General features: G+C 36.9%; 1 protein-coding gene across 1 annotated transcript in view; it reads left to right on the top strand.

Moving 5' to 3' along the window:
- SIMC1 (SUMO interacting motifs containing 1) overlaps window positions 1-26,713 on the top strand; it is a 78,265-nt gene that overhangs the window by 34,629 nt on the left and 16,923 nt on the right. Inside the window, exons 4-7 of the mRNA XM_072824070.1 lie at window positions 352-421; window positions 11,214-11,368; window positions 17,162-17,314; window positions 19,175-19,303. Coding sequence (XP_072680171.1) covers window positions 352-421; window positions 11,214-11,368; window positions 17,162-17,314; window positions 19,175-19,303 — 507 coding nt within the window. The remainder of the gene's footprint in view (window positions 1-351; window positions 422-11,213; window positions 11,369-17,161; window positions 17,315-19,174; window positions 19,304-26,713) is intronic.

Here is a 26,713-nt window from a genome sequence, read left to right as displayed (position 1 = left end):
GAGCCCATTTTTTAACCAATCACTGTGAAGTGAGAGATAGAATATCTTGATTGGCTAAATATGCTTCACAGGCTTCATCCTAGGATCCTGGTAGATAAAGCTAATGGGCTAAGAGTAATAAAAAGTTGATTTCTTCAAGGCAAAATTGGGATAGTGATGCCTTCCAAAAGAGAAGTGGATAGTGAATAGAAAAAATACTGAAGTTCCACTACCCTCAGACGGCATAGTATCATGTCAAAGGATGAGCAAGAGCAGTGAGGATAAGAGGTTTCTTGTTTCTGGCATCTTTTACATCCCATCCCCTCTTCATTGAACTCTCCAGAATTCTAATTGATGTCTCTTGACTTTCAGGCTACATCCAGCTAATGCCAAGACAGTGGAGTGGGACTGGAAGCTGCTCACTTATGTTATGGAGGAAGAGGTAACATAATAATTATGAGGGTGTATCTTTTGCACAAGAAGTTTTAATTAGAAACAAGTGTGACAGCAAATCTGGTAGTAAAGTCTTTGCCATTACTCCCTCCTTTTACTCTCACCCCCATAAAAAAATTCCTGCTGAAATGGTATATGCTGTCTTCCAATTCAAAATTAAGTACATTTACTTATTCCTCTCCTTCTTGAGATACCATTAAAAGGAATAGTCAATGAATAGAGAAAGATATAAATGCATGGCAACAAAAATAAGGGGAAGGGCAAGAAACCTGAATGAAAACTAGAAGAACTAAAGGAAATGTAAGTGTTGACTGGTGAAGCTAGGGAGAGAAAGCCACAGGCTATAATATATGCGGCCAAGGAGAGAGGAAATCTGCACTTAGAGCAGAGCACTCAAGTCATCATGGGATCAAGCCCTGAAATGGGCTCCTTGCTTAGCACGGAGTTGTTGTGTTTTTGTTTTCAACTCAGAAACAACATATATAAGAGGGTTGGAGTCAGACATAGGCTGTAAAACTGTTGAAAGCTTGTAGATGGAACTGACAAACTCTCCATTCTTGAGTACAGGAAGTTGAGTCATCAGGTTACCAAATTAATTTCAGGCAAAAAGTCAGAGGATTTATTGTCTAAAAACATTGAATGAACCATCTGCCATAAACAATGGCACCTAGTATAGAGTTAGTATTCCAGAAAAAAAAGTTTTCTACATTCTGACTTTTAGGGATCCCTAAACTTACTTGCCAGCTTTCTGTCTGCTCACCCCCAACACTTGGATGGAACAAATTACTTTCAATTTAGATGTCTGTACTCAACAAAACTATTATTCAAGTGTGAGTGTAGCATAAAGACAAGCAGGAACTTGAAAAAATATCTCCACACCCCATTTCTTTGGTTACCTAAAGGTATGCGTCAAAAGAATAGGATAATAATAAAGAGGGAGGTACAGGATCCAGGAAACACTAGATCTAATCCAAGAGAACAATGAAGAGAATTCCTAAAATTATGGTGAATAGTAAACCTAGAGAGCATTCAGTCCAGATTGGAGCAAAATAACTTAGAGCTTTAAGAATGATTTGGGAAACCACCAAGATGATAGACAAGGAAGCTCTAGACTATTGTCCTCCTATAAAGATGCCATGCTAAAAACAAAACAAAACAACAACAACAAAAAAAAAACATGGACCAGAATACCTCTGTGAAAACTCTGGAGATCAGTTGAGAAGCTTTGGTACCCAGGAGAATGCATAATCAAGAAGGGACTCAATGAAAGCAGTAGGAAATTTTGTGTTATTTTGTGTGCTTATGCTTCTCCCCTCCCCAGCATAGCATGATGCAACTGGGAGAAAACCTCATATTCCCCAGGTCTCCCCTCAGTGTCAAAACAAAAGAGTAGACTTTGACTCCAGTGCCCTGGCTTGTTAGGGAACTGTGCAAAGGACAGTTTGGTCTCACCTGATTCAGATCACCGATGAGAATAGTGGGATAATTTGGAAGCTGCTGAAAAGTGAAGCGACCACTGCCACATGTTAGAGCTTCAGGGATTTGTAGTTCCACAGGCAGGTAAGAGAAGGACAATAGCCTATGTGCTCCTGAGAAAAAACAAAAGCAAGCGATTTGGGAAATTAAGACAGATAAAAGCACAGATACAAGCCCAGAGAAAACACATACCCAGCAGAGGCCTAAGAGTCCAGAACTTTAGTCCAGGCTAATTGGTGAAGATCTTACCCTTAATAAACTCAGTGGATAGACTGGGGAGGGTATTTGTTTTTTTAAATGCATAAACCTCAGCAAAAGATTACAAGGCATACAAAGAAACTGGGAAATATGTCCTAGTCAAAGAAATAGAGTAAAGTTCCAGAAACCAACCATAAAGAAACACAGATTTCTCAACTTCATGACAAAGAATGTTTTTAAACTACCTTAAAAATGCACAAGGAGGGTCCTGCATGGCTCAGTTGCTTAATCATCCAACTCTTGATTTTGGCTCAAGTCATCATGGGATCAAGCCCTGAAATGGGCTCCTTGCTCAGCACAGAGTTGGCTTGGGATTATCTCTCTCCCTCTGCTTCTGCTCCGCACCCAACTCATGTGCACTCCCTCTCTCAAATAATAAATAAATCTTTTTAAAAAATGTACAAGGAGCTAAAAGAGAAGAGAGGTAAACAACTAACTGAAGCATGAAAATGATGCATGAACAAAATTAGAGTATTAAACAAAAAACTATTAGAATCAAACATATTCTGGAACCGAAATAACAGAATTGAATAATTCACTAGCAGACTTGATGGGCAAAAGAAAACAGTCAATGACCTTGAAGAAAGGTCATTTGAAATCATTGAATCAGAGGAGCAAAAGAAAATATAATGAAGAAAATTGAAAAGAGCCTAAGGGACTATGGGACGTAATTAAGTGGACCATATATACATTATGGAAGTTCAAGATGGAGAAGAGAGAAAAGGGCAGAAAGCTTATTTGAAAAAATAATGACCTAGAACTTCCCAAATCTGAGGAAAGAAATGGATATTTAGTTTTATAAATCTCAACTCCACTATGGTTAAACCAGAGACCCACAACAAGACACTTTATAATCAAAGTGTCAAAAGTTAAAGACAGAATCTTGAAAACAACAAGAAAAAAGTGATTTACCATATAGAAGAGAGCTTGTATAAGATTTTCAGCAGATTCTCAGCAGAACCTTACAAGTCAAAAGGCAATGGGATGTTATATTCAAAGTACTGAAGGAAAAAAAGCTACCAACCAAAAATACTGTATCTGGCAAACTCATCCTTCAAAAATGAGGGAGAGCAGCAGGAGAGAAGCAACACATCACATACCAGATCTCAGTAAGATAATAAGCAGATTTCTCATCCGAAATTTTGAAGGCCAGAGGGTAGTGGGCAGATATATTCAAAGTGCTAAAAATTAAAACTCAACCAAGATTCCTTTATTCAACAAAACTGTTTTTCAAAAATGAGACAGAAATAAAGACATCCCCAGATAAACAAAAGCTGAGGGAGTTCATTTCCACTAGCCCTGCCCAGCAAAAAAGCCTAAAGGGGATCCTGCAGAGTATTATGAAACACCAAATAGTAACTTGAAGCCATATGAAGAAATAAAGATGTCAGTAAAGGTAAATACATGGGCAATCATAAAAACTACTATTATTGTAACATTTTATAACATTTGGTTTTGTATATGGTTAAGTAACTAATTCAAGTTTCATAATTATTAATCTAAAAGCTAGTATTATAACTTTGAAATTCCATATTTTGCTTTCTACATAATTTAAGACACTAATGCATTTAAAAGAATTATTAATTTGTTTTGTATGAAGATGTAGTTATATGACATCAACAACCAAAATAGAGCTGTAAAGGCACAGTTGTTTTTTTAAGATTTTATTTATTTATTCATGAGAGACAGAGAGAGAGGCAGAAAGAATCAAACATATTCTGGAGTTTTAGAATATTCTGGACACAGGCAGAGCGAGAAGCAGACTCCATGCAGGGATCCTGATGTGGGACTCAATCCCCAGACTCCAGGATCGCATGACTCCAGGATCCCGCCGTGGGCTGAAGGCAGCGCTAAACCACTGAGTCGCCGGGACTACCCAAGGCACAGTTTTTATATGTTACTAAAGTTAAGCTTGTATAAATTCAAATTAGAATATTATAACTTTAGAATATTAATTGGAATCATGATGATAACCACAAAGACAATAGCAATAGAAATACACAAAAGAAAATGACAAAAGAATTTAAACCTTTCACTATAAAAAATCAACTAAAAATAAAAAACAGTAATTCAGAAAATAAGGAACAAAAAAGCTATACGGCATTTATTTATTTATTTATTTATTTATTTATTTATTTATTTATTTATAGTATGAATCTATAAGGCATTTAGAAAACAAATAGCATGATGACAAAAGTGCATCCTTCCTTATCAGTAATTGCTTTTTAAAAACATTTTTTTTTTGTAATCTCTACACCCAACTTGGGGCTCAAATTTATAACCCCAAGATCAAGAGTCGCATGCTCTATCAACTGAGCTCTTTTACTTATCAGTAATTGCTGTAAATGTAAATGAATTAAACTCTCCAATCAAAAGATGGAGATTGATGGAATATAAAAACACATGATCCAACTACATGCTATTTACAAGAAACTCACTTTAGATCTAAAGATATAAGTAGATTGAAAGTGAAAGAATGGGAAAAGATACTCCATGTAAATAGTAACCAAAAGATCACAAGTGACTATACTAATATGAGGCTAAAGAGACTTTAAATCAGAAAATATTATAAGAGATAAAGGAGGACAGTACATTAATTAAAAGGTTCAATATAGCTCTAAAATATAACAATCATAAATAATTATGTATGTAATGACAGACCATCAAGATATGAAGCAAAAACTGACAGAATTGAAGGGAAAAATAGACAACTCTATATTAATAATTGGAGACTTCAATGACCCACTCTCAGTAGTTAGTGGAATAACTATAATGGAAGATAATTAAGGAAATAGAAAAATTAATGCAATAAACCAACCAGATCAAATAGTTATATACAAAATATTCTGTATTCTGTATATACATACAACAGCATACACCTTCCTTTTAGTGCACACAGGACATATTCCATGATAGACAATATGTTAGGCCACTAATTAAGTTCCAATAGATTTTAAAAGATCAATATCAAATAAATAAATAAATAAATAAATAATAAAAAATAAAAAAATAAAAGATCAATATCATACAAAGTATCTTCATTCTGTGAAACCAGCATCACCATGATATTAAAGCCAGATATAGACACTAGAAGAGAACTGCAGGGATCCCTGGGTGGCTCAGCGGTTGAGCGCCTGCCTTCAGCCCAAGGTGTGATCCTGGAGACCCAGGATCGAGTCCCACATCAGGCTCCCTGCATGGAGCCTGCTTCTCTCTCTGCCTGTGTCTCTGCCTCTGTGTGTGTGTGTGTGTGTGTGTGTGTGTGTGTGTGTGTGTGTGTCTCACAAATAAGTAAATAAAATCTTTTAAAAAAAAATAGAAGAAAACTGCAGACCAATATCCCTTATGAACATTGATGCAAAATCCACAGCAAAATACTAGCAAACCAAATTTGGCACCATATCATATGGATTATACATCATAATCAAGTGGGATTTATCTGGGAATACAAGTAGTTCAATATACAAAAATCAGTCAGTGAATTACAGTACATTGATAGAATGAAGTACAAAAACCACATGATCATCTGAATTGATGCAAAAAACACATTTGACAAGATTCAACACATTTCATTATAAAAACACTCAACACACTAGCAATAGAAGGAAACTATCTCATAAAAAGCACATATGGAAAAACCCACAGCAAACATATTCAATGGTGAAATACTGAAAGCATTTCCTCCAAGACCAGGAATAATGTAAGGATACCTACTTTTGTCACTTTTATTCAACATAGTATTGGAAGTTCTAACCAAAGCAGTTAGCAAAGAAGGAAAATGAAAGACATCCAAATTGAAAAGCAAGAAGCAGAATTATCTCTTTTCATAGATTACATGATCTTATATGAAGAGAGCCTTAAAGATTCCATACAGAAAAATTACAGCTAATAAACAAATTCAGCAAAATTGCAGGATACAAAATCACAAAAATCAATTGCATTTCTGTATACTCACAATCTGAAAAGGAAATTAAGAAAACAATTCTATTAGCAATAGCATCAAAAACAATAAAATACTGGGACGCCTGGATGGCTCAGCTGTTGAGCACCTGCCTTTGATTCAGGATGTGATCCCGATCCTGGGATCAAGTTCCGCATCGGGCCTCCTGCATGGAGCCTGCTTCTCCCTCTGCCTATGTCTCTGCCTCTCTCTGTGTGTCTCTCATGCATAAATAAATAAAATCTTAAAAAAAATAAAATAAAATACTTAGGGGTTAAGCTAACCAAGGAGATGAACAATTTATACACTGAAAACTACAAAACATTACTGAAAGAAATAAAGAAGACATAAATGATAAAGTATCTCATGTTCATAGATTGAAAGATTTAATATTGTTAAGATGTTAGTAGTATCCAAAGTAATCCACAGAGTCAGCACAACCCCTATCAAAATCCCAGCAGCATTTATTTTGCAGAAATAGAAAAATCTATCCTAAAATTCATATGGAATCTCAAAGGATCCTGAGTAACCAAAACAATCTTGAAGAACAAAGTTGGAGTACTCATTCTTCTTGATTTTAAACATATAACAAAGCTACAGTCATCAAAACAGTGTGTAATCTCATAAAGACAGACGTATAGACATGTGGAATAAAATGGAGAACCAAAAAAAATTTTTGTGGGTATGGTCAAATGATGTTCATCAAAGGTGCCAAGACCATTCAATGGGGGAAAAGATAGTCTCTTCAACAAATGGTTTTGGGAAAACTGGATAGCCATATGCAAAAGAATCACATTAGACCCTTATCTAATACCATGTACAAAAATTAACTCAAAGTAGAAAAAGATCTCCTATAACAAACCAAAAACTATAAAACTCTTAAGAGAAAATAAAGGGGAAAGCTTCATGACATTGAATTTGGCATTGTTTTCTCGGATATGACACCAAAGACACAAGCAAAAAAAGGCAAAAATAGACAAATGGAACTACATCAAAGTTTAAAACTTCTGTGCATCAGAGAACATAGGAGTGAAAAGGCAGTCTATGGAATGGGAGAAAACATTGTGAAACCACATTTCTGATAAAGGCTTAATATCCAGACTATATAAAGAACTCCTATAACTCAAAATTTAAACATTTTACTACAGAACTGTCAGAATTAAAGGGAAAATTGAAAAACAAAATAACCTGGTTTTTAAAAGGGCAAACAATTTGAATAGACATTTCTCTAGAGATGACATACAAATGACCAACAAGCATATGAAAGGATGCTCAGCATCACTAAACACAGAGAAATGCAAATCAATACTGCAATGAGGTATCTTTTCATCAGGATAGGTACTATTAAAACAAAAAAAAATTTTAAGGTTTTATTAATTATTAATGAGACACAGAGAGAGAGGCAGAGATATAGGCAGAGGGAGAAGCAGGCTTCCCTGCAGGGAGCCCAGTGCAAGATCTTTGGCCCTGAGCCAAAGACAGATGCTCAATCACTGAGCCACCTAGGTGCCCCTAAAATAAAAAATTTTAACAGAAAGTAAGTAGTGGCAAGAATATAAAGAAATTAGAACACTTGCCCACTGTGGGTAGGATTATAAAATGGTGTAATTGCTATGGAAAGCTGTATGGTGGTTCTTCAAAAAATTAAAAATAGAATTACCATATGACCCATCACTCCCACTTCATATATTCCCACATTGGTATATATGTAAAAGAATTGAAAGAGGGTCTTGAAGAGATATTTGCACATTCATGTTCATAGCAGCATCATTCACAATAGCCAAGAAGTAGAAGCAACCAAAGTGCCTATCAACAGATGACTAGGTAAACAAAATAGGATATATGCAGATAAGATGAAATACTAATTCTGCTTTTAAACAGGAAGGAAATCCTCCCATCCTATGCTACAACATGGGTGGTAGCATAATGAAGACAAGATACTAAGTGAAAAAAGCCAGTCACAAAAAGACACTATATAATTTGATGTACCCAAGGTGTCTACAGTAATCATATTACTATAAAAAACAGGGCAGCTTGGGTTGGTCATCAGTTTAGCACCGCTTTTGGCCCAGGTTGTGATCCTAGAAACCCGGGATCAGATCCCACATCGGGCTCCCTGCATGGGACCTGCTTCGCCCTCTGCCTGTGTCTCTGCCTCTCTCTCTCTCTGTCTCTCTCTCTGTCTCTCATGAATAAATAAAAAATCTTAAAAAAAACCCAAAAACAAATAGGGGTGCCTGGCGGGGGCGGGGTTCAGTTGGTTGGGCTTTCAACTCTTGATTTTAGCTCAGGTCTTGATCTCTGGGTCATGGGTTCAGGCCCCATATTGGGCCCCACATTAAGCTCTGCACTGGGCATGGAGCCCACTTAAATTTCCAAAAAAATTTTTTTAAAGAAAATAGAATGTGGGTTACTAGGGGTTGGGGGAGAGGGAAATAGGGTATTATTGTTTGATGTGTATAGAGTTTCATATTACAAGATGGAAAAGTTCTGGAGGTCTGTTGCACAACTATGTGAATATACTTGACAGTACTGAACTGTAAACTTAAAGATGGTTAAAATAGTAAATTTTATATGTTTTTGCCATAATTTTTTTAAAATTTAGAAAGAAAATAGGTAATCACAAATGTTGCCACAAAAGCAGAGATACAGGAAGTCTCATACATTGCTGGTGGGAATGTAAATGGCACAGCCACTTTGGAAAACAGTTTGGCAGTTTCTTTAAAAAATTGAACATGAACTCATCATATGACCCAGCTATTCCACTTCCAATTACCAATACCCCCAAAATAAGAATATATGTCTAACAGAGGCTTACATGGGAATGTTCGTAGCAGCATTATTCGTAATAGTCAAAAAGTGGAAACAACCCAAATGTCCATCAGCAGTTCAATGGAATAGCAAAATGTGCTTTATTCATACATGGGAGTACTATTCAGTAATAAAAATAAATGAACCCTTAAAAATAAAACCTTAAAAAAATAAAAAAATAAATGAACCCTTGATACATGCTATGATATGGACAAGCCTCAAAAAATATTAAGCTAAGTAAAAGGAAGCCACATATACAAAATCACATATTGTATAATTCTGCATATATGAACTGTCCAGAAGGGCAAATCAGTAGAGTAGAGGAGTGGTTGCCTGGGGCTAGAGGTGGGAATGGGAATTAACTGTAAACAAGTATGGGAGATCTTATTTCAATCATGAAGATGTTCTCTTTTTTTTTTTTTTTTTTTTTAAGATTTACTTACTTATTTTAGAGAGAGAGCAAGAGACCACGCATGAGTAGGAGGAGGGACAGAAAGAAAGAATCTTTAAGCACACTCTGCACCGAGCATGGAGCCTATCATGGGACTCAGTCTCATGACTGAGTGAAACCAAATGAGCTCATGACCTGAACTGAAACCAAAAGTTGGACACTTAATCAACTGAGTTATCCAGGCACCCCTATGAAGATGTTCTAAAACTTGGGCAGGCCAGATGGCTCAGTGGTTTAGCACTGCCTTCAGCCCAGGGCCTGATCCTGAAGACCTGGTATCGAGTCCCCCGTCGGGCTCCCTGCATGAAGCCTGCTTCTCCCTCTGCCTGTGTCTCTGCCTCTCCCTCGGTGTTGCTATAACATCTTTATCTTAAAAAGTGGGGATTTAAGACATACTACCTATAGATGATGGAACGTAGATCAAGATAGTTATTTTAGAAGAGAAGCAGGGAAGTGGCATAACTGAGTTAAATCCTTATCTAGCACAGCAGAAGCCAATAGGTAATGTCTAAAGTTGATAAATCAAAAAAATAGTGATAGCATATTTTTTAGAGATGTTTACAGTAACTTTCAGAAGAAAGAGTTTAAAAGTTCCCTCGAGGGTACTGCTGGGGGCAAGCAGTAGTGGAGAATGGTGTTAGTGGAAGACTTCCATCATAAATCTAGTGCAAGTACTTGATTTTTCAGAAATCATTTTCACCAATTAATAAGGATTAGAGAAAAAATATACACATTTGAAAGACAAAGTTATCCCGTCCCCACCTCCTCTTTAAAAAGAAAGAAATCATTTGTGCTTACAATGGTCATTCTTTTTCCTACTGACTAAATCGTACCCTAGTCCAGGAGTGTATATTCTCAGAATATATGCCTACTCCCTGGTGTTTGAAAAGTTCCTAAAGAGCCCAGAAATGGTTTGGGGCCTTACCCTTTGAATTTTCAAAGCCTGAGCTCCTGGACCTGGGTCCCAGCACTTGTCTCCCAGTAAAGGGAGACCAACAAATGGTATGTGTCTGCCTGGTGTGTCACAGGTACTTACATTGATTTTGGTATAGTCAGGGTTATCACCACATAAATCACAAAGACACTGAGACTCAGAAGGGTGAGTTGAATAAGGTGTGGATATGAGTTTAAAACAATCAAACAAGGACACCTGGGTGACTCAGCGGTTGAGCGTCTACCTTCGGCTCACAAGATCCAGGATCGGGTCCCACATCGGGCTCCCTGTGGGAAGCCTGCTTCTCCCTCTGCCTATGTCTCTGCCTCTCTCTCTCTCTCTCTGTGTCTCTCATGAATAAATAAATAAATCTATAAAAAATTCAAACAAAAATAAATATATAAGGTCTGTGTGCCATCAAAGCCTACGTTCTTTATCTCCATTAGTTGGGCTTTCTAATGATCATTTCACCTGTAACAGAAAACCCAGCTTGCTTAAGCAATAACAATATACATCAGCTCATGTTGCTAGAAATTTAACAGTGGTATGGACATCATGGTTGCTGACCCAGCAGCTCAACAGGGTCATTTAGAAAACAGTTTTTGTCTCTCCATTCTGATATCCACAGTTTGGGGTTTATCCTGAGACTGATAGTCAAGTTTAGTGAGAGACTGACTTCTCTCATGGTTATCTATTTCCTAAAATTAGGAAGTCTACAGCCGTGAGCCTCCAAGATCTGGGACTGCCCTATTTTCCCTCTTTTGTAATGACCTAGACTGCCTGCTCTCTCTCAGGAGAGGATTTTAGATACAGACACATTGTTGACACATGGCCTTCCCTTGCACTTGTATTTCTGAGAACCCAATACTCAGGAAATTGAGAGGAAATACTTTTCATTTTTTCTTCCATAGGGACAGAATCTGCCTGGGCGAGTCCTTTTTCTGCGTTACGTGGTCCAGACCCTGGAAGATGACTTCCAGCAGATCCTGAGGAGGCAGCGACAGCATCTGCAGCAATCCATTGCAAGCACTGTGCTGTCCTGTGACAAGCAGCCCCACAATGTCAGGTAACCAGCGCCTGAGCCTGGGGGTGACAAGAGGTTGGGGGCGCAGGTGAGCAGCTACTTAAGGCTCAAGAACATTGACTGGATGAGACTTTATGTCACTCAATAGTGTAATAGGGATAGCTATTAAAACTATAGATGATCCTAAAAGGCAGTCTCTCTGTACCAGCTATGTGTTGGGCACTGCAACTTTTGTGGTTTTACTCAAGACCATCAGATGCCCTTTGGTGTATTTCAGAATTGTCCAGACACCCTCAGGAGACCCAGGGGGAAACTTTAACTTATGTAACTTATAAAAGCTGCTTTTATAGAATCAGGGCAAGCAAGAGCTTCTGGAAGCTTCAGAGCAGGGAGATACCATATCCTTATAAACGTGATTTCTAGAGTGGTGATCTCAGGCCAGAATTTTCCGCTTGGGACTACAACCTTTGCTTTTTATGGAAAAGGTCCTCACCAGACAAAAGTACCGGCATCACTGAAACTCTTCCATTCATATTTATGTTCCCATATATTCTTGCATGTTTGTTAAAAATAGTTTTCTACAGGCCAATATGGGATATTGACTATTATAACTACTTTAGGTAGAAAAAAGGAGGAAGCTTCATGTTGTTTTGAGCATCATCCAGCTTCCCTGCTTAGTTTGCATGACCGTTTTCATCTTCCTAGATGCGGCATTTTACGTAAAGTTTAAATGTTAGTGATTATAGGACAGAAAATCAGTAAGTAGGGAATCTACAAAAAGCATGGGATAGCATAATTGGGTTTTAAATAGAAAAATAACCATTTTATTAATGAGAGCAACTCTACCAGCTATTCTGCTTTGTGAGAATCGGATTGAGTGGAGACAGGAGAAACAAACCCACTTGATCCAGTCATATTAGTTGCTTCCATTTCTACTTTACACCATGCAGAGTATGATCTTGGGTTTGAGGTTTAAAGATAAGCATTGTGGCTTCTAAGTCAAGCCAGATCTTCCATTTTGTTTTTTATCAATGAGAAAAATCTGTTCAGATGGAGGAAAAACCTGCTGTCTGATTCACCAAGAGATGGATATTAGATTGAGGCTGTGGTAACACAGATGTATACATATGTTTATCAAAATTCAAGTAAAAACCTGGTGCAATTTATTATATATAAACTATACCTCGAAGATGAGTTTTTGTTAATTGAAGTATAGCTGACACATAGTGTTATATTAGTTTAGGTGTACAATATAGTGATTTAAGGGGCACCTGGGTGGCTCAGTTGGTTAAGCATAGGCCTTTGGCTTGGGTCATGATCCTGCGGTCCTGGGGTCAAACCCCATGTCAGGCTCTCTGCTCAATGGGGAGCCTGCTTCTCCCTGTTTCTCTCTCTGCCACTCCCCCTGCATATGCTCTCTCTCCTCTCTTTCTGTCAAATAAATAAATAAATAAATAAATAAATAAATAAATAAATAAATAAAATCTTTAAAAAAATAAAACAACAGTATAGTGATTTGACAACTCTATATGTTATGCTGTGCTCACCACAAGTATGGCTACCATCTGTCACCACACAACACTTCCATAATATCGTTGACTTCATTCCCTGTGCTGTACCTTTCATCCCTGTGACTTATTCATTCCATAACTTGTAGCCTATACCCCCCAATCCCCTTCACCTATTTTACTCATCCTCCCATCCCTTATGCTCTGACAACCACCAATTTGTCTTCTGTATTTATGAGTCTGTTTCTGGTTTTTTGTTCATTTTGTTTTTAGACTCCACAAATATCTGAAATCATATGAAATATGAAATGAATAATACGAAATCATATTTGTCTTTTTCTGACTTACTTCATCTAGAATAATACCCTCTTGGACTATCCATGTTCTCACAAATGGCAAGATCTCATTCTTTCTCGTGGCTGAGTAATATTCCAGCGTATGTATGTATGTATGTGTATATATACGTATATGTATCACATCTTCTTTATCCATTCATTTATTGATGGATACTTAGGTTGCTTCCATGTCTTGCTATTGTCAATAATGCTGCAGTAAACATAGGGGTGCTGTTCTGAACAAAGACACAACAGCCATGTTTCTGTTTCAAAAAAGAAAGGAAACTTTATTATTATTTTAGAAACCTAACAGAAACAGAAGAGGAAAGGAATTTACACATAGATTAAGGTACAGTAGGCAATAAATGAGAATAAGACAGTGTTACATTAAATCAGGTGCTTACAACATCCAACCTCATCAGCTGGGGAAACCCTATGGAAACATCCAGGGTGGTGTCATGAGCTGAGGGCACCTGGGTGGTTAAGCATCTGCCTTTGGCTCAGGTTATGATCCCAGAGTCCCGGGATCAAGTCCTGCCTCAGGCTCCCCACAGGGAGTCTCCTTCTTCCACTGCCTATGTCTCTGCCTCTCTCTCTGTGTCTTTCATAAATAAATAAATAAAATTTTTAAAGTCATAAACTACTTTGATTACTGATTATTTATATATGCCCTAATTTTTTCTTCTGAAAGTTTTTAGAATCCTCTTATTGCCCAGTATGCTTGTTGTAGGTCTATATTCACCCACTATACTGGGCATTCAGTCTAGAAACATCCTTCATTCCTAGAAAATAGAGTTTTTATGTCTGTTATCATGTTTTTAATTTCCAAGGACTTTTTAACTTTGTCTCTTATGTCCCCTTTTAAAATTTTTTTTTAAATTTTTATTTATTTATGATAAGCACACAGTGAGAGAGAGAGAGAGACGCAGAGACATAGGCAGAGGGAGAAGCAGGCTCCATGCACCGGGAGCCCGATGTGGGATTCGATCCCGGGTCTCCAGGATCGCGCCCTGGGCCAAAGGCAGGCGCCAAACCGCTGCGCCACCCAGGGATCCCCCCCTTTTAAAATTAATAAAAAGTATTCTATTCTTGTTTTCTTCTTTCATGGACCCATACATTCTCATATCATTGATGATATTATGGCATTTGTTTTTGTTTATTTTCTGTATAGTCTTATTTTCTCCTAAATTGCTTTTTTAGGGGGAGAGGGGAGTTGGTCTTGGCTACTTTGACCTTTATTTATCTCTCATAATAGAATATTTCCATAAATGTCTGGTAAACCTTGGTAGTCTATCCAAGTTTAAGGGTGACAGACTCAACAGCTGATGGGAGTTCCGAGTACATGGGAGGAATTGTCATTTCTGCACTTCCCTGTAGGTGGAACTGACTGCCTATTTATTTATTTGTTTGTTTGTTTGTTTATTTTTTATTCATGAGAGACACACAGAGAGAGAGGCAGAGACACAGGCAGAGGGAGAAGCAGGGAGCTCCATGCAGGGAACCCGATGTGGGACTCCATCCCGGGTCTGCAGGATCACACCCCGGGCTGAAGGCGGCGCTAAACCGCTGAGCTACCCAGGCTGCCCACCATTTCTTAAAAAATACTTTGTCAATGTCTTCAGGTCTTTCCTGTTGGGCTGGAAAGGTTTTCCAGAGAACACTTCCTATTTTCTACATAAAGGATAAAGACTGGGATGCCAAGATTTTGAAAGACAAGTGTGGGAAAATAACAAGAGTCTCCGCGTCCAGCATGCATATGTTTATGTCATGCCCCTGTTGTGCTTTGATGCCCTTGCCTCCCAGCTGTGCCTGATATCCTAGTACAAAGACCCTCTGTTTTATCTCTGCAAGATGTTAACCTGTAGTTTAGGGTCTAAAATTTTCTTAAAGAGCTTACAAACCATTATGCTCATTTTCCCTTATATCCTTTAATTCTCACTTCGGAGAAGACTTACACTGCCATTTGCACAGCTTAGTGAAGATTCCTTTTTTTTTTTTTTCTTTTTTGGTAAATAGGATTAAATAGAATTGCTTTTCTCTATTGCTTTTGCTCTACTCTTCCTAAACCAGTTTTCTCAGTTCTACTAAGTCAGTTAAAATCCATCCCTTTGGGCAGCCCGCGTGGCTCAGCAGTTTAGCACTGCCTTCAGCCCAGGGCCTGATCCTGGAGACCTGGAATCGAGTCCCACATCAGGCTCCCTGCATGGAGCCTGCTTCTCCCTCTGCCTGTGTCTCTGCCTCTCTCTGTGTGTGTCTCTCATGGATGAATAAATAAAATCTTTAGAAAAAGAATAAATAAAATAAAATCCATCCCTTTGCTAAAGTCAGATTAAGAATCATCCTTAAGCATCTCGGTGGCTAAGTGGTTGAACATCTGCCTTTCGCTCAGATTGTGATCCCAGAGTCCTGGGATCAAGTCCCACATGAGGCTCCCTGAAGGGAGCCTGCTTCTCCCTCTCCCATGTCTCTGCCTCTCTCTGTGTGTCTCTCATAAACAAATAAATAAAATCTTAAATTAAAAAAAAAAGAATCATCCTTAAAGGGAAGGAGCACATGGGTAGCTCAGTTAGTTAAGCATTTGACTCTTGATTTTCAACTCAGGTCATGATCTCAGGTTTGTGAGATCAAGCCGCACATTGGGTTCCATGCTGGGCGTGGAGCCTGCTTACATTCTTTCTCTCCCTCTCCCTCTGTGCCGACCCTGACTTCTCTTCCTCTCTTAAAAAAGAAATCATCCTTAAAGCATGAGGGGCAACCCTGGTGGCTCAGCAGTTTAAGTGCCGCCTTCAGTCCAGGGCGTGATCCTGCAGACCCGGGATCGAGTCCCACGTTGGGCTCCCTGCATGGAGCCTGCTTCTCCCTCTGCCTGTGTCTCTGCCTCTCTCTCTCTGTGTCTCTCATGAATAAATAAATAAAATCTTAAAAAAAAAAGCATGAATACACTTGCCTTATTTAGTTAATTGGTAACTTTTGATTTTATGATTAGCATCTCTTAATTGACTCCTCAAATCAAAGGCTGGGACCTTGACAATTACCTGCATCTAACCATGCATCCATCCCCCATCACCTACTTTTGCACCTTCCTGCACCCAAAGTGATCAACATATTGAATGTGCATCATTTCCTTTCCATTTTTATGTAATTTTATATCTAAAAATGTGTTCCTATACAGTATATTTTAGTTCCTTTCTGCTGTATATTAAAGGATATCATGCCATACATAATCTATTGGGACTTATTTTTCACTTTATATTATAGAGTACTAAGGTTTGTCCATACTGTTACTTATCACTGTAGCTTATTCATTTTCACTATGTAGTATTCTATTTTGTGAATATACTTCATTTCCCTTCCATCCTCTAAAATTTCACTGTTGTTGTCTCCTTTCCTTTCTTCCCATTCCTTGTGGATTTTTTAAAAGAATTATTTACTATAGCATCAGTGGGATTTTAGGAGGTAACAAAATTAGAAGTGTGTATTAAATCTGCCATTTTTACCTGGGTTACCTAAGTGATCATCAATAGTAATTTTGACTGTTTGAGATGGTTTTACCTTACTAACTTTTAGAGCCTTCACCCTGTATATAGTATGACTCTATTGCACATACTCTAAACCTCCGTTATTTGCATTAGTAGATGATACCTAATCCTAGAAAGCCAGCAAGGACCTGAGTGGTCATCCGGTCTGACTTTCCATCTGCTCCAGGAAATGTTCCTGGTCAGGAGGCCATGGATACTCTTTGACCTCAGAGGTACCTTTCAATAATCTCAGGAAAATGTCAATATTTCAGCTAGCTGTTATAAGCTTACTGCAATTAAATGTAGGGTTTCCATTAGACTTGTTTAAATATTGAAAATCACCTAAGATCCCTCTTCATTGCCTTTGGAGAAATCTAGGGGCTTCAGAGCCCAGGTTTAAGGCTGTGGTTTTGAGCACCATACAATAAGACAGAAGTTTAAACTTTTTTTGTTCTAATCTTTTTTCCATTGCAGGGATGTTATCAAGTGGTTGGTCAAAGTAGTAACTGAAGATGGATTAACTCAGCCCCCAAATGGGAATCAAACCTCTTCAGCAACAGGAATCTTGAAGGCCAGCAGTAACCATCCTTCTCCCCAGGCCAACCTGACAAAGAACACCAATCAGCTGTAAGGAGCAGGCACAAATTGTCTTTCCCAGGGCTGTTGGGATTTATTGCAGTAAAGAACAGCAGTATTCCTAAAAGAAGTTTCCACAAAATTAACAGGCTCTTGAAACATAGGCTGATTCTTACTAAAGACTGGCTTAGTTTGTCTAAATTCTATGCCAAAGTTTAACAAAAGCAGATGCTTTCCCTCTCAGATGAATAGGACTTCACTAAGTGAACTTAAGTTCATAAAGTCGAAGTGAAACAAAAGCTAGGGAATTTTGTTTCCTGGATTCTAAGTGACAGTGCAGGGTTGCAGCTGCTCATCACTTCAGATGACCATTGATGGAAGAGAAGTCATGGATAGTGGGTGTTCCAGCAGCCTGTAGTCCTCAGGGAACTTTATGTCTCTCCTCCAGTCCTGAGAGAAGAATAGCAATTCAACCTGCAGATTCTAGCAAGTTATAACAGCAATGACTCAGACCAGGGCAGGTCCCATTACCTCAGACCACACTGAGAAGAGATTCTTGGCGTTTCTTTTATGGGCTTGAGAGTGGTTTTGGCATTTTTTGAGAGATGCCAAGATTTTAGGATCCAGAGCTGTCCTTATAAGTAACCTACCATTCCATGTCAGTCATACTATTAAAAGCCAGTCACATTTGACATTTCAAATACAACATTTATGCCTAAATTCATAACACTATTTTATAATCTAGTTGCCCCAATCTAATTTTCATATAAGGCCTATGGGTTTTAACTAATTGAAGAGAGAATCTTGTATTTAAAGGGAGAATGTTTAGAACAATAAAGCACTTGCTTGACTGGGTGGGGGAGGCCCTAAAGTAGGGCTATCTTAGAACCCTAGTATATAGATCCAAGAGAGAAGCAGACACTATTCCTACAATAGAAGAAAATCTTTATCATAATCTATTTTATTACTATTATTTATTATAAGTAAATATTGCTAGAAATAAAAATAAGGCCCTTGAAAAGTCAGTTTATCATGATCTTAACGATAGGCACTACCATTTACCATTAATAAGTGTGAATCTGCCAGATATCTTACACAGCACTTATAACTTCATGAAAAAGATGGTATTATTCCCCCGTTTTAGAGATGAGAAGACTTGGGCTCAGAGCAGTTTAGTAACTTCTCAAAAGTTGACCAGCTTGTGATCATAGAGCCTGTAATGTCATTGCAGAATCTGATGCCAAAGCCCCTGGCCCACCTATTGTGTTACTAGCTGAAGATTTTCTGAAAACAGAGCCCTTTCTTCCATCACAAATAAAAATGCATGTTAAAAAAGGCTGACTTCAGGCCAGGCCCACCTTTCTGAGGGAAAGCCTAAATTCTTTTTGCCTTACCAGCCTGGCTTTCTCCCACATTTAGGTCTTGATGGGAGAGAGGGTCAAAGTCCACCAGCTGAAGTTCTGAGACTGAACTTTGTAAAAGATAATTGTAAAGGAATCAGTGACAGGAAAATCATATGGTAAATATGTATTTTCTCCTGTATCAAAGAAGTTCAAGTGACTAATAGTCATCCTGGACCCGTTTCTTCATCTGGAAAATAGAGAAGTTATAAGTTAGATCCTTAAAGCTATCTAGATCCTTAAGATCAAATGTTTCTATCTTTGAATTTAAAAGGAGCTTGCTTTTACAGCTCAACCACAAGTTCTGAGAGGTTCAGATAGTATGATCTGGCAAAAGGGATTCAGGTAGGTGAAATTGCTAAATAAAAGCATGCTGATAGCTTGAGTAGTTCTTTCTGACCTAGTATGTGCTTTACAAGATCTTTTCATAGACGGGAGGGGACCTCTCAACTAGCAGGGTGGCTCTTTGCCACATTCTCCCACTCACTTGTATTCTATGTTCTGGACACAGGATTGTGTGTCAGCTGCAAAGGATGCTGTCCATAGCCGTAGAGGTAGACAGGACCCCCACCTGCAGCTCCAATAAAATTGCTGAGATGATGTTTGGGTTTGTGCTGGACATTCCTGAGAGGAGTCAGAGGTGAGTCTTAGTTTTGTTTCTGTCTTATGTTCTGGGAATAGAATGTCTTTTTTTTTTTTTTTTTTTTTTTTACGATTTATTTATTTTAGAGAAGAGCGAGTAGGGGTGAGGGGCAGAGGGAGAGAGAGTCTCAAGCAGATTCCACACTAAGTGTGGAACCTAACTTGGGACTCAATCCCACGATTCCAGGATCATGACCTAAGCCAAAACCAAGAGTCAGATGCCCAACCAACTGTACCACCCAGGTACCCCTGGGAACAGAATTTCAAAAGAAAATTCTGAGCAGTAGTTAAATTGGGGGAAAAAAAAAAAAAAGAGGTGGAGAGATAGTTCCTGTCTCTTTAACCTTTTGGGAAAAAAAAAGGTTCTCAATGAATTATGTGCAACTAAGGCATAGGTTCTTGAAATAGGCAGGATACCATAACTGGAGCCTACAGTTTCTTATTTAATTCATTTGGCTAATAACTTTACTCATCCCTCAAGGTTCAGCTATTCCCTGATCCTCAACCATAGAGCCTGATATAAATGTTCACTAGAGGCTTGATGAATGAAGTAGGCATGTCCACTATTAGGGGAAGAAGAGGTGACAACAGTTGGACCTGTAGAAAAAGCCCAGAGAGTAAGAATTAAAAATTCAGTTTCTCTAAGCATGAATTAGTAAAGCTTTCCCTTAGGAGGGGATAAAGAAATAGAGTTCTTGGCTAGGACCAACAATTCCTCCTTTTAACCAGTAATTTTAGAATCTAGAGGAAAAAAATAAATGAATGAATATGAATTCATGAATAGTTGCTAGCACAGGAAATAACCATGAGAGAGCCATTGTAACCCTTGGGGAAATTATCTCCATCAGCTCTATGTCTGACTTCTCATGCCTAACCCCTAAACTCCCAGTTGGCAGCTAAGACTATTATACAGTTCTGGTTCTTCTATTAGAATAAAATGTCAAATCAAATAGTGCTGTAATCAAGATTTAATAAAAGTACCCCACTAAGGTTAAGAAAAACATTTATTGGGTCCCTGCAATGTGCCTGTAATTGTCTGTTATATTTTCATGAAACTATGATGTTATTCTCCCTATTTAGCAAGTGAGAAAAATACTCAAAATAAGGAAATAATTAATCCAAAGTTACACAGCTAATTAGATTCATACATATTTAAAGCCAGGACTTTTTAATCCCAAGTTCAGTATTCAAAGAAGTCCATATGTTATAGTAGTCAGATCAAAAGAAGTGTACATAAATGTCATGCTTGCTCTATCACTTTGTCAGGATTATTTCGTTTGGGTCCAAATCCCATACCATTCATTCATTTAAGCCCAGATTCTTATGAGAGATGGGAAATCTAAGGAATGGGTAACTATAAACACATTTAGACTTAACATTGACAAAAATAATTTAAATAAAGCCTGATCCTATTTTAAAACTCAGAATGGGCAAATTGGCAATCACCCAGATTATACTAGAATATAATTTATATAGCCTTTACCTTGATTTATTTAAAATTGTTTTAAGTTCAGATATACGTTACATACAATTAAATTGTATAACTAATTTACACAAATATTCCATGGGTTTTGACAAATGCATAACCATGTGACCTATCATGTTCCAATGGTTCATTGATAGTATATACAAATCCTGCAACCTTGCTAAATTCACCTATTATATCTACTGGGAATTTTTTTTCAGTTTTCTTGGGATTTTCTATATACACAATCATATTGTCTACAAATAAAAACATTTAAGTTTAACATCTTCCTTTCCCATCAATATTCCTTTTGCTTCTTTTTCCTGCCTTATTATATGGACTAGTAATCCAACAGAATGTTGGAGAAGTAGTAAGAGCAGACATCCTTGCCTTATCCCTGATCTTTGGGGAAACATTCAGTCTTTGACCATTAAGTGTAATGTTAGCTGTAGATGTTTCATAGGGGTCCTCTATCAGATTGAGGAAGCTTCCTTCTATTTCTAGTTTATTGAGTGGAGTCCTTTTATGAAGAATAGGTATTGAAATTTGTTAAATATATTTTCTGCATCTATTGAGATAATCATAATTTTTCTTCTTTATTCCATTGATGTGATGAATTACATTGATTAATTTCCTAATGTTAAACCAACCTTCATTCTGGAATTAAAAAATTGTACTTGGTTGTGATATGTTACCCTTTTTGTGTATTGACAGATTCCACTTACTAATATTTTGTTAAGGGCTTTCTCATCTGTGTTTACAAAAAATATTGATCTGTAATTTCATTTTCTTATAATGTTCAACTTTACTCATATTTAGAGAAATATAAATTAAAAACTACAGTGAGATACCATTTTTCACCTATCCAAATAGAATTTTGAGGTACAATAAATACACTCCATTAGAGAAGTTTTAAGAAACCAAGTACTCACACATTGCTGGTGGTAATGCAAAATGGTACAAATCTATCAGGAATTTTGCAATATCTAACAAAACTAAGTGTATATTTACCTCTCGACTCAACAATCTGACTTCTAGGAATTTGCCCTGAAGACACACTTCTAACAGTATGAAAATACGATATGTAGGATATTCATTACAGCATTGTTTGTAATTGTAAAATATTAGAAACAACCCAAAAGCCCATACATAGGGCAGTGGCTGAATAGCTGTAGTACATCTACCCAGTGGAATATTAAACAGCTATAAAAAAATAAAAATTAAAAGTAGGAGCAAAATTACTGAGCTGATTTCCAAAATATATTGTTAAGAAAGCAAAATACAAAAGAGTATGCATAGTAAGTATATGTATCTTTTTGTAAGAAGGGAGAAATTTTTAAATGTACATGATTATCCTCATTTGTCAAAAAAGTTAAGATAAATGGCAAGTTAAGATAAATGGCAAACTAATCAAATTGCTTATGTACAGGGAATGGCTGGGAATGGGCTGAAAAGAAGAAAATGTAGGCCAGAGTAATACTAGTGGTGGTGTTGGTGGCATAATACTTCCAAGTATACTTCTTTGTATAGTTAAAACTTTAGGAACCACATTAATGTTTTATATTCTCAAAAAAGGAAAATAAGTTAACAAGAGAGTTGAAAGATATATCAACAAGGGAGGGCCTAAGATGGAATACAGATACAAATTAACCTGTGTTTTAATAACATAACTGGAGAGAAGGAAGGGGTGTGAGGGAGAACAAGCCCAAGTAACTTTTTTTTCAGTTTTTATTTTTAAATAATTATGGATTCATAGGAGGCTGCAAAAAACAAAACAGAGAGGTCCTATGTATCTTTCACTCTGTTTTCCTCCAGTGATTACCTCTTACATAACTATAGTACAATATCACTAACAGGAAATTAACATTGGTACAATCCATAGAACATATACAGATTTCACCCATTTTATATGCACTCATTTGTGTGCAATGCAATCACATGTAGATTCATGTAACTATCAGCACAATCCAGATATACAGAACTGTCTCATCTCCACAAGGATCCCTTTCCTTTTATGGCCACACCATCCATCTTCCCCAATCCCTGGCAACCACTAATCTGTCCGAGTAATTTAAAACATAGTATTTGGACTAAATACTCTCAGGCTAAAGAGAAAACGAACTGTAAATAAATATTGAACTCTAGTTAGTAGATTCTTTTTCACAGAGGTATGAGTTAACAATTCAAAAACTATCTTATGTGTATTCTAGGATTAAACAAATAAATGTATTGTGGATAATGAAAGCCAAGTTTCTTATGGTCAGAGAAGAGAGTTACACATATGAAAAGGGGAAAGGATAGAAGGAGCCCTGTGGTGCTAGATTGGAATTGGAGGTATCAGTATGAACTTGTGGTTTCTAACAAATATAGATAGATAAAGGAATAGATATAGATGTGTGTGTATTCATACATCTTTTTCCTACCTCTACCCACTGAGAGAACATAGAAATAATTACACCTTAGTAGCAATAAGCTCACATAGTACCCAGACATTTGTTTCTAAATACCAATTTACAGTAAAAGAAACCAGAGTTTCTTGAAGAAGAGGATGATTGCACAGCTAAGGTAGGGAAAAATACAAGATGAACCTGGAACATCTTGTGCCAGGAAGTAAGGAAATGTTCAAAGGATGTTCAGAACATGGTAGGTTAAAGGGCTTCTACTGACCAAATCTGGGATAATTTAGGCATCAAAATAAATATTGAGAGTAAAAGACTGTAACTATTAAATAAAATAAGAATCTATGATTCTAATACTGTCAAGAAGGAAGGAAGAGAAGGGATGTTCTTCCTTACAGTTGAAAGCCAACTAATAAATGTAAAAAGAAACAATGAGTTAGGAAAAAATGCCACTTGACAACCATCATAATAGTTAATTCAGGTATGAATGAATATTAAAATGGTGAAAGTTTCTGGAGTATCAAGGTATTTTCATAATGTCAAGGTATATTGCCATAAGATATTCATTAATTATAATGGGAAAATAATAACTTTAGAGTGGAGGCATTACCTTAGTCACTAAGTGTTCAAAGTTAGCATTAACAATAAGACAAGTTGGCATCGTATGTCTTTTCATATGATGCACTGAGAAAAACAATATAATTCTTGCAATACTCTTGCCCAAAAATGCATAACCTCAATCTAATTGTGGAGAAATATCAGACAAATCCCAAATGACAAATAGTCTATGAAAAAAACTGACCTGCACTTTTAAAAAATGTCAATGTCATGAAGGACAAAATGAAGTTGAGGAACTGTCCCAGTTCAAAGTCAAAGGACTTGCAAAAACAGTCAACTGAATGCAATGTGTAATCTGTGATTTTCTTTTGCTATAAATAGCATTATGAGGACAATGAAAAAATCTGATTAAAGTTCTTGGATAATATAATAGCATTGCAATAAAATTAATTTCCTGATTTTGATCATTGTATCTAGTTATCTAAGAGAATGTCCTTGTTTTAGGAATTATACAGTGAAGTATTTAGGGGTAAATGGGCATGATGTCTGCAACTTACTCTCAAGAAGTTCAGAGAAGAAAATTGAAAAACAGAGGGAAGGATAAAGAAGATGTGATAAGCATTTGGTGAAAAGTATTAAGGGTGTTTGGGAATTCTTTGTACTATTCTTGCAACTCTTCTAGGAGTCTAACAAAAAGTTAATTTTTTTTAAAAAAGGTATATTTGTTGTAAATATAATATAATCTGGATTTTTTTAGTCAGCTGATAATCCCTGCCTTTTAATGGGAGTTACTTATTCTATTTACATTTAATTGTTGGTTTTATATCTGTCATCTTGCTTTTTGTTTCCTACTTGTCTCTTTTGTCCTTTGTTCATTTTTACCTCTTTTTCTGCCTTCTTTTGGATTAAGTATTCTATTATTTCATTGTATTTTCCTATTGGCTCTTAGCTTTTTTTTTTTTCTTAAGATTTTATTTGTTTATTCATGAGAGACACAGAGAAAGAAGCAGAGACATAGAGGGAGAAGCAGGCTCCTATGTGGGACTCAATCCCAGGACCCCGGAATCACGACCTGAGCCAAGGCAGGCACTCAACCCCTGAGTCACCCAGGTGCCCCAGCTCTTAGCTTTTTATAATTAAAATTTCATTTTGACATAATTATGTATTTGCACTAATTATAAGTAATAATACAGAGAGATCCCATATACTCTTTACAGTTTCCCCAGTGATAAATATATTGCAAAACTATAGTGCATTATCACAGCCAGCATATCAAGATTGATACAAGCCAAGATACAGAGCCTTTTCATCACCACAAGGATTACTCACGTTGCCATTTTATAGGCATACACACTACCCACCCCCACCCTATGTTTTCTTAACCCCTGGCAGGTAAACTGATCTCCGTTTTTATATTTTTGCCATTTCAAGAATCCTTTTTTAAGATTTTATTTATTTATTTGAGAGAGAAAAAGAGAGAGAGTACAAACAGGATGAGGGGCAGAGGAAGCAGAAGATTCCCTGCTGAGCAAGGAGCCCAATGCATGACCTGAGACCAAGGCAAACGCTTAACCCACTGAGCATCTTTCTGCAAGGGTCCCTTTACATACCCAAGCACCTCTCATTTCAGGAATATTTTATAAATGGAATTATACAGTATATAACCTTTTGGGGTTAGCTTTTTTCATTCAGTATAATTCCCTAGAGATTCACTCAGGTTGTTATGTGTATCAATAGTTAATCAGTTTTTATTACTGAATAGTATTTCATGGTGGGAATGTACCATGGATTTTTCTTTTTAACTACCATTGAGGATATCTATTTCTTTACAGTTTAGGACTATTAGGAATAAAGCTGCTATAAATATTCATATATTTCACATAAATCTTCATCTGAACATAAGTTTTCATGTCTCTGGAATAAACACCAAGGAGTATGATTTTTGTATCATATGTTAATTGCATGTTTAGTTTTTAAGAAATACCAAACTGGCTGTACTATTTTACATCCTCACCAAAAACATATGTGTGATCCACTTCTCTGCATCCTGGCCAGCATTTGGTGTTGCCACTCTTTTTTATTCTAGCCATTCTAATAGGTTATGGTGATATCTCATGATTTTCATTTTTATTTCCCTAATGGCTAATGAATTTGAACATCTTCTCATGTGCTTATTGCCATCTGTGTAACTTTACTGAAATGTCTCTTTTTTTTCAGTTTCTAAGTGGATTGTTTGCTTTTTTACTGTTGAGTTTTGAGAATCTTTCTGTATTCTAGATACTACTTTCTTGTCAGATCTGTGGTTTGCAAGAATTTTCTACTATTTTGTAGTTTGTCTTTTCAGCCTCTAAACAAGATCTTTCACAGAGCAAAAGTTTTAAATGTTTATAGAATACAACTTAGCAACTTTTCCTTTTATGGATAATAGTTTTGTGCTAAGATTCCTTGGGATTTGTTTACACAGATGTGTGTCACTGTGTCATCTGCAAACAGGGATAGTTTTATTTCTCCCTTTCTAGAATCTTTATGCCTTTTATTTCCTCTTCTTGCCTTTTTGCACTGGCTAGAACTTCCACAACTATATTGAATAGCAGTGGTAAATGCAGACATCTTTGCCTTTTTTAATGATCTGGGGGAAAGCATTCAGTTCATTAATTAATTATTTATTAAAATATAAACCCATCTTTTTTTTTTTAAAGATTTTATTTATTTATTCATGAGAGACAGAGAGAGGGAGAGGGGCAGAGACACAGGCAGAGGGAGAAGCAGGCTCCATGCAGGGAGCCTGACGTGGGACTCCATCCTGGATCTCCAGGATCAGGCCCTGGGCTGAAGGTGGCGCTAAACCAACCACTGAGCCACCCGGGCTGCCCCCTACTTGTTTTTAAAATAAATTTAAGAGATGATGTGGGGAGGGTCTTTTTATTTACACACCACAATACTGTGATTTATACTAAGAAATATATATTTAGTCTTCATCCCATTT

The sequence above is a fragment of the Canis lupus genome, chromosome 4 (assembly GCF_048164855.1).
Source record: "Canis lupus baileyi chromosome 4, mCanLup2.hap1, whole genome shotgun sequence".
Lineage (NCBI taxonomy): Eukaryota > Metazoa > Chordata > Mammalia > Carnivora > Canidae > Canis > Canis lupus.
The sequence above is the reverse complement of the archived record's forward strand: the minus strand, read 5'-3'. Positions and strand labels throughout refer to the sequence as shown.